General features: G+C 47.0%; 3 protein-coding genes across 3 annotated transcripts; 2 read left to right on the top strand and 1 right to left on the bottom strand.

Annotated features, from left to right (window-relative positions):
* Positions 1-602: 602 nt before the first annotated feature.
* Positions 603-1,443, top strand: LOC6736147 (vacuolar protein sorting-associated protein 55 homolog; the record flags this gene model as incomplete). Its single annotated transcript, XM_016181188.2, has 3 exons — positions 603-661; positions 833-1,088; positions 1,141-1,443. Coding segments are annotated over 3 exons (423 nt in total), but the record flags the coding sequence as incomplete, so codon positions are not given.
* Positions 1,444-1,489: 46 nt separating this feature from the next.
* LOC6736146 (TBC1 domain family member 31) lies at positions 1,490-4,996 on the top strand. The gene is made up of 4 exons (XM_016181189.3): positions 1,490-2,043; positions 2,102-2,215; positions 2,278-4,693; positions 4,757-4,996. Exons 1-4 carry the CDS (start codon positions 1,760-1,762, stop codon positions 4,910-4,912), a joined length of 2,970 nt encoding a protein of 989 aa, XP_016029532.1. The 5' UTR covers positions 1,490-1,759; the 3' UTR covers positions 4,913-4,996.
* On the bottom strand, positions 4,892-6,367 carry LOC6736145 (cyclic AMP-dependent transcription factor ATF-2). Its single transcript, XM_002083009.4, has 2 exons — positions 5,159-6,367; positions 4,892-5,103 (listed from the first exon to the last, which is right to left on the bottom strand). The coding sequence occupies exons 1-2, from the start codon at positions 6,192-6,194 to the stop codon at positions 4,994-4,996; spliced, it is 1,146 nt and encodes a 381-aa protein (XP_002083045.1). The 5' UTR covers positions 6,195-6,367; the 3' UTR covers positions 4,892-4,993.
* Positions 6,368-8,393: the final 2,026 nt, after the last annotated feature.

Here is an 8,393-nt window from a genome sequence, read left to right as displayed (position 1 = left end):
GTCTACTCCCCGCTTGGGGAACCTTCCCTTTCCTTCAGCTTCCTCGCTTGGGATAGGGCGTGCTTAATTTTTATCAATGAATTGGCAGCCAAAGAGCTTTTCTCACCAGCAAAGGAGTGCGGGAGTTATGGTAGGCCGAAAAGAGTATGCAGCGGGAAACAATCATGGTGATACATATGTGGAGCATTGGTCCTGATGTCCTGATCGGTTGGGAGAAATACCCCCAAGTGGATCTTTGATTCTTGCGGGAAATGATTTCGTAACAGATTGTTGAGGAATACTCCTTTTTTCATTGCTTTCTTTTCATTGATTAGTCGTTGATAAACGGACCCAGTTAAAAGACATTTATTGAAAAAGCTTTCACTAAATAGAACTTGAGAAAGCAAAGCTAAGTCCTTTAAGAAAGCATTCCACGGAGGTTCGGAGAAAATATGCATATGAATTGAAAATACATTTAATTAGACTTGGAAGAATTTAAAATCGAATATCATAAATTATCTTTAACGGTATATACTAGAATCGGTATATTACGTTTAAATAATTTTGAATGGTCATGTTTTGGTCATACTGATGAACTGGCTCATCTGGAACTACACATCTGAGTCATTTTTAGGAGCGACAAAGGAAAAATTATAAACAAATACAATGGCCACCTTAAAGGGTAACTATGCACATCAGTCTCTAGCAAATCTAATGGCTTACGTTCTCCGCCTACATCAACACCAACTGGAACCCGCTACACACCTCTTTTGAAACCATCACACAGCGTATGTCTACAACTACACCCACTCCTGCAGCCAATCGACTGATAATGATTCCCCTCTTTGTGCAGCCTCTTCATCTGCGCCTTTCTTACATGCATTGGTGTCACCTTCCTGATCCTGGCCTGCGCCGTGCCCACGACGAAGATTTTCTATCCGTTCTTCGTTTTGCTGTTCTACGTGCTGTCGGTTCTTCCGGTCTTCATTGCCAAGAGAACAACTCCTGGAAATGAGACCAATCCGAAATCGGAGTTTGCTCACTTCCTTACCGCGGGAATGGTGCTGAGTGCCTTCGCCCTGCCCATCGTCCTAGCCCACGCATTGGTGGTAAGTGGACACACGGAGCTATTTGTAAGATTGTATTTGCCCTTCTCAACAGATCACCTGGACGGCGAGTATCCTGACGATAATAAGTAACATTATTAACTACGGCACTATCTTCTGGTACGCCATGCGCGATGACGAGCCATACGGATCCATGTTCTAGAGGGGATTTGTAGTTCTCAAGCTCAGTAGGCTGGTAACCGGCGCAGGAATATCACCGATGCACTGGGTCCTGGGGTTACGGCCATTTATTCGTAAGCACGCATGCTGTTCGCTTATCCGCAGTCATCAACAAATCTCATATAATCAAGTGTATCCAGATAAACGCAAACGAAATAAACAAACGTAGTAGACATTATCTGTTTGGTTCCGGTTCTTTTTGCTGGTTCGATATCGATATCTAAACCACTCTTCGATAGGCAGTAGTTCTCTCCACTGGCGTATCAAGGAGGGATTAGCTGTCAGTTTTCACTCATTTAATTGAGCTGGAAATATTTGTAGTCGGCAAAATTGGATGCACAGGAACTGGGAACTAGCATTCAGTTTTTAAATATACACATTTGTTAACATCCTTGCCGGATAAATGAATTGACTAGGGTGTGGTGATACTTTTTTCATTGGCAAAAGTACACGTCCTTTGACAAATGGAGCTAGTCCTCATTTGAGCCCATAACATGGACAGGATTATAAAATCAGAAATAAAGAAGGAACAGATCACGGGAATCCCTTCGGTGGCCCTTCATGGCATCGAGAACTCGATGCAGGACGATAGGGATGGCAACACTGACGTGGAGGAGGAGGACTTCACGGAGGAAGAGTTGGAGCTACTCACATACCAGGATTCAGACACGGGAGATTCTGATGTGACGCTCGCGCAGCCTGAGGCAGCGCGCAGAGTACTTTTGAGCGATGCTCCTATGCGCAAGTACCCTTTCAAGCTGAAGCAAAGCGAATCTGGGTGAGTATGCGCTTTAGGCACATGGCGGAGTTGTTGCCAACGAATTTTCAAATTCCAGGAACGTCCTGACCGTTCACCACACGATCAAGGGAGGAGGTCAGGCACTGCGCATCCAGATTGCCGCCTGCTGCTTCAACGAACTTAGCAACAAGCTGGTGGTAATAGACAAGCGGTAAGGCTAACTGGGGAGCCAATAAGGAAATACTCTTTTAAACAGTCTTTTTTCATTTCCAGTGGCAACGTTTTCGTCTTCGACTTTGTACGCAAACGCTACTGGCGGCTGGGATTTCTGATGCCCAAGGCCAAGCTCATTCGCCCATCCCCTCTCCACACTAGCGACTACATTGTGGGCAATAGAACGGGCCACATTTTTATCATAGACGTGGACAACTCAATTCTTGGGGTCGACGTAGAAGTGGGAAGCGCAGCGCTCGATGAATTGAGTTGGAGCAATCGCCTGCAGAATGCACGCTCCTCTATCGCTCTGATGCGCTTCGGCAGCGATGCTCTTCTGGTGAATCTCCATACTCTGCAGATATCCCATCAGCTGGATTTCGATCAGTCGCGCTACACTCTTAAGTTCGCTGCTTTCCTGCCCCACTCGGACCAGTTCTTTATAGGGTTTTCTAACGATTCGCTGCATGTGTGGTCCTCCCATTCATTGGCCACTTTGCGGATGGGCCAGCCTATCAAGGCCAGGAATCGCAAGCTGAGACTGCTACCGGCCGGAGAAACTATTCCGAAAATAGTTCTCCGAAGCCCGGATGACAGTGACTTGGAGGAGGACTTGACGTTTGACTGCCAGCACTACGACTTTGCCGATGGATTGCTACTCAGCTACTGCTTCACCCCCGACGGCAACAAGATGTGCCTTAGTACCTTGGATGGGTATCTTTTATTGCTGAGCGTGGCCTCCTTTGATCTGGAAAAGATGTACCGCTTGACGGACTTTACTCTCCATCAAATGGCTTTCCTCTCGCAGCCAAAGGAGCGCATAGTGTTTGGAATCACCACCAGAAACCAAGCGATCATGCTGGATTTAGCCAATACGGATCACAAACTAATTGTGCAGCGCTCCAATGCACGAAGCTTGAGTTTGAGCCGGGATGGAAAACTGTTGAGTGTAACGTCTAGCTGCGGAGAAGTGAATGTGTGGTCCACGTGCCGCATTTTCAACGCCCTGCAAGCTCAGACCCGCTGCCTCAACCAGGTGAAGTCCACTTTCAAACAACCGAAATCTCTGCCGCCCTGTAGCGTCGGCGGAGGCGTTAGCAAGGAACTGCGACATCTGCTGAATCCGCAGCGCCTAAAAACCATGCTCAAAGAGTACGGTTGCTATCCTGAAAAGTACAGGTACCTAATTTGGACATCCCTCTTAGACCTGCCCTGCAATGGTCCACAATTCCAGGAATTGATCAAACTGGGAGCACCTCTCCTGGTCAGAAATCGGTCCAAGAAGCTTAAGATTCGCAACGATCACCAACGCCGTGTTGTGATTAAGATTTGGAGTTGCCTTGCTCAATGGTGCAAGGTCTTAGCTCACGCAGATTTTATGCCGCACCTTATTTTTCCGTTTGTGAAGCGAATGCCCAAGAATAGTCTGGTTTGCTTCGAGTTAATCGCTACTCTTGTACTGAACCATTTTCAGCTGTGGTTTGAATTTCACCCGCTGCCGCCCTCCAATTACCTGGCCATGTGTGAAAATATCCTGCAGCACTGTGACGAACAGCTTTGCAAGTTTTATAAGTCCCAGGAGATCTTGCCCAAAGATTTTGCCTGGCCCCTTCTGAGCACTGCCTTTTCCGAGGTCCTTGAAGAGGAGCAGTGGTTATCGCTGTGGGACAACATCTTTTCGGAACCACCTTGGTTTCCGGTCTTTCTTGTGGTGGCCTACAATTTAATTAATCGAGAGATAATCGTGCGGCTGCCAGACAAGCGATCAGTCCTCTTCTTCTTCCACGATCAGAACCCAGTGGACATCAGCAAACTTCTTTCCAAGGCGCGCAAACTAATGTCCAAATGTGCGCTTGCACTTCACCCGCAGCGTTTCATGGCACTCTTCAGCCCCATTCCGAAGGGGGTGTATCCAAAGTTTCTCAAATATCCTAGCGAGTGGATCGATGAGCAGGAGTATCAAGCAGTATCGCTGATGAAGCACAACCAGGAAATCGATGCCCGAATTCGCCATCTAGAGTTGGAGGAGGTGAAAATTATGGAACGCCTTGAAACAGGACTTAAGCAAGAGGAGCACGCCCGCCGCCTCAAAGAAATGGAGAGAGTTTACCAGGACACAATCCATCGCGAGGAGGAGCGCATCACCTGCCAACGGAAAATGCTGCTCACCTACCAAATGGAGGTGCGTCGGCGCAAGAGCGAGGTCATCACTAAGTTACAGGAGTCTGAGCAGAGACGCAAAATTCTGGAAATGGAGAAGGACATGGACCTGCTGATGAACAGTATTGAGCGTGAGCGTCGGCGCCACAACCAAGAAATGCAGCTGGCCGAAGATGAAATTCGTAACCAGGAGATGGAGCTCCTTGCCCAGCGCTACTACTCGGATACGGAGGGTGCTCCACTGGCGCAAAAGTATTACGACAAAATCCAGAAACTTTGCTATCAGCGTGATCAGCTGCAGAAAAATTTGCGTGATGTATGTGATAAAAGATTTTAGATTGTATTCTGTGATCTTCAAAGTCTTCTTTCTTCCGAACAGATGACCATGGAACAGCTGCGAACTCCAGCGACATCATCTGTGCAATTTAGTCCCCAGCTGGTGGATATCGAAAATTCCATTTTTGAGATACAGAGAGAGTTTACGGAAATCATAACCACAGACACAACACTGGAATACAGAAGGAAGTTACCTTAATTGAGGCTTTTTTGTACAAATAAACTACAAGGCTAGGATTATGTACATGGCACTAGAAAATAAATAAACAAGGCATCTTGGTTATTTCTTGTCCGCGCTTGCGTTGGTCGCGGACGAAGGCACTAACACGTTGGGCACATTGATGAGCAAGTGTATACTGGATGGTGGAATCCGCAGCTGGTCGGCCACCACTATAAACGAAAATTAATTAGCTTAAGGATTCAGGAACGGTTTGTCAAAGCTTACCGCCAGCTAAGCTGCTGTGACTCCTGTGCTGCTGCAGCTCCTTTTCTAATCTGGAAATTCTTTCGTGCAGTTCTTGATTCTCCTGCTGCAGCTGGGCGTTCTGCTTGACGAGGTCCTTGTGCTCGTTTCGCATCTTGTTACGGTAACGAGAGGCGGCTGCCCTTCGCCGCTCCATACAATCCTCGTCCCGACTGCGATCCTTTGCTTTCGCAGCCTTGGGCGGTGTGGAGAAGCTGCGTCTGTTATTATTGCTGTGGATAATGGCCTTCAATCTTTCCTTGATGGGCAGCTGTGAGGTGGGCGTCAGACTGGCGCTACTGGGCTCGTAATTGGGTGGGTTGCAACTGACCAGAATAGGGTCGGGTCTTCTACTGGTCTTGTTAATTTCTTTCGCAGTGGGTTTCGGCAATATGAAGGGATGAATGGCACCAGGCGGCTTCACCCTGTTTCTGTTAGAATCTGCTGTAGCGATGGAAATGGGAACTGTCTGAGCAGGCAGCACCCATGTTAGGACCTGGGGCTGGATCAACTGCAGCGGTGGCGGTCCATCTTGACTGGCCTTGGAAGGCGAGGTAACTGTCGTGGCCAGAAGCTGGTCCACATCCATATCGCCGCAGCTGACACTTTGTGAGACTTGATTTTCAGACGAAACTGATACCGCGTTGGGGGCCTCGACGGGATACACCTGCGGTGTGTGCAGAGACTCGCCGTCATTGGGTGGAGCCTCTGGACGACTCGGAGTGCCGCTGACATTTCGTTCCGCTGCTTGCTGAAATCCAATATCAAAGGGATTCACGTGCTGCAGGTCCTCGAAGAGACCGACCTCGTCGCAGTTCTTGATGAGTCGCGTAGGCGTGGGCGTCTGGTCGGCGGCAAATAGAGTGTCTGACTTCTGCCCAAGCGAAATGTCTAGCGAAACATGTTCCGCCTGCGCCCGAAAGTTCCGATAGCAGGATACGTCGCCCTCTGTGGATTTCGGCTCAAAGTCTCCGAAAGACACACTGGCCAGGTGCTCCATGTCTCCGGCGGTGTCCATGTCAGAAGTTACATCAAAATCATGTTATTTACAAATCAAACACCATAAACCGCCGACAATTCTCAATAAAAACAACTATTTTGTAAATCACATTAGCAAAACAAAAAGAAAATGGTTATCGATGTATGGATGTGTTATTGAACCTATCGGAATCCATTAAGAAACCAACTCTATCTGCAGTGCTGGAAAAGGTATAAGGTTTTTCTGCCATAATTACGATGTAAAATGTATTTTATTACTAGTAGAAGAAAAATCATTACATAGAATTTAAAATAAATCAAATAAATAATTAATAGTCTTCACAAAATAACTAAGGACATTTTCAAACCTTGAAATAATGTATATTTTATATGTTGTTTACCTTTGCACAGTAGCGATGGGAGCAAAACGATATATCGATACCGAGAGTGGGTGCAAAAAGCGCGCGAAAGTTTTCAATTTGAATCTGGTTACCAATAAATACTGTGTGTAAAAAGTAACCCTCTGTGATGAGACCCTTCTTATTCCTAGCCCCCTTGTCTTTAAAGCTGTTATGCAACCACTGTCTAAGTAAGCCACTCTTGACATTCAGCATTTCCGCCACGAAATTGCGTATCTGCCATCGCATCCAAAATGCCAAAATGCGAGTCTTCGGCACGTAGAAGCAATCATATGTGAAGAGGAAGGTAAAGCGAAGAAAAAACAACGAAACATTTTTGGCAGCCAAGAAAACCCCATAATTTAAAATTTGTATCTTTTAAATTAGATTTCTCATTGGAGGAACAAGCAGAAAACAGACAGCGGACAAAACAACACGCAAAATGCTTTCAAGCCGATCGCATTTTGGGAAACATGCACGCAACGAAACGAGCAATTTTCTAAAACTCTGCCGCACAAAAAGCCGCAGACCCGACTTGTGGGTCAAGTTCAGTGCTCAAATTGTTCCCAGCGACAAGATGGAGGACCCCTTCCTGCCCTCGTCCTCGTCGTTCACCACCACTCCAATCCGCTCCGTTTGCGAGGAGGAAGGGCCGCAAGATGCACAGCATGAAAATTAAGAAAAAGTGATGCGTAATTACAGTCATTCTCTTTCACTGCAGCCAAGCGGGCTATTCCACACAGCCATACCCTTGGCCATGTCCCGATCTCGATCCCATCCCATCCCATCCCTGCCACGTTGCATGCAACGGACGCGCGTTTTTCGGACAGCGTGGTCCATGGTCCAAGGAGCTATGGGATGGAGATGGGTTCCGATCCTCGGCTCTGGGTTCTCGTTTCTCGGACTGCGCTGCTGCCGGTAGAAACAATCAGTTTGAAGTTCGTTCGCATAATTATGGGCAATTTTCAAAGAACATGCGTTCCGATGAACATCTCTCTCTTGCTCGCATTCAAAGTATCCATACCCCTCAGCTCCTTTTCCTGCCCCACCGCCACCTCCTTTCCATCATCGCACTGCAGCCCAGCCATTTTTCTTACTGTCCGTCGGTCTTCTGTGGTTAGGATCAAGTGGTTCAGAGTGCCCAAAATGGTTTCCAAGCTTGGAATAGCTTGCGATCAGGCTAAAGTAAAGCTTGAGAACATAATGTTTGAATAAGTTCCCCAAGAATGTACATTTTAAATGTATATATAATAAAGCTATAGTAGTTCAGATGTCCTCATAGTGGAGGAGATAAACCATTCCATTTAAGCCAAGACATGCCACATCGACCCTAGCGTTTGTTTTCATTTGAAAATCGCTTCTTTCCGTAATATTTACCAACTTGGCGATCAGGTTGCTGGCCCTAGGACATCTGCAAAGGAGTCAAGGACCGCAGTTGGCTATAACGGCATGTGCGGCCTGCAGGATCCGGCTGGTATCCAGCTCAGAGGATCACCCTGTCCTTTCATAAATATTCAAAAACGGAGTTCCTCGAACGCCCAACATTTGTTTTCCCCTGCTGGAAGTTGGCTTTCCCGCTGCCTTTTGGACACTTTGTTGGTTTGCCATTTCCCCAGCGGCAGTTTTGCATATAATTTATTAAGTTTGGCTGCCTCATTTGGGGTTCCTCCGGGAGAGCACTTCAGCCGAGAGGTTGTCCACCAAACGGTCTTGTTTATTTTCCGCTGGTATCTCAATTTCTTCATCGAGTGTAAAAGTCGAAAGGTGGACACCGAACGTTTTTGAAGGCCTATAGAAGTGGTGGCTATTTCGGCAGATTGCGCATATATTTTTGAACAACT

This window comes from Drosophila simulans, chromosome 2R (genome assembly GCF_016746395.2).
Source record: "Drosophila simulans strain w501 chromosome 2R, Prin_Dsim_3.1, whole genome shotgun sequence".
Taxonomy (NCBI): Eukaryota; Metazoa; Arthropoda; class Insecta; order Diptera; family Drosophilidae; genus Drosophila; species Drosophila simulans.
The sequence above is the reverse complement of the archived record's forward strand: the minus strand, read 5'-3'. Positions and strand labels throughout refer to the sequence as shown.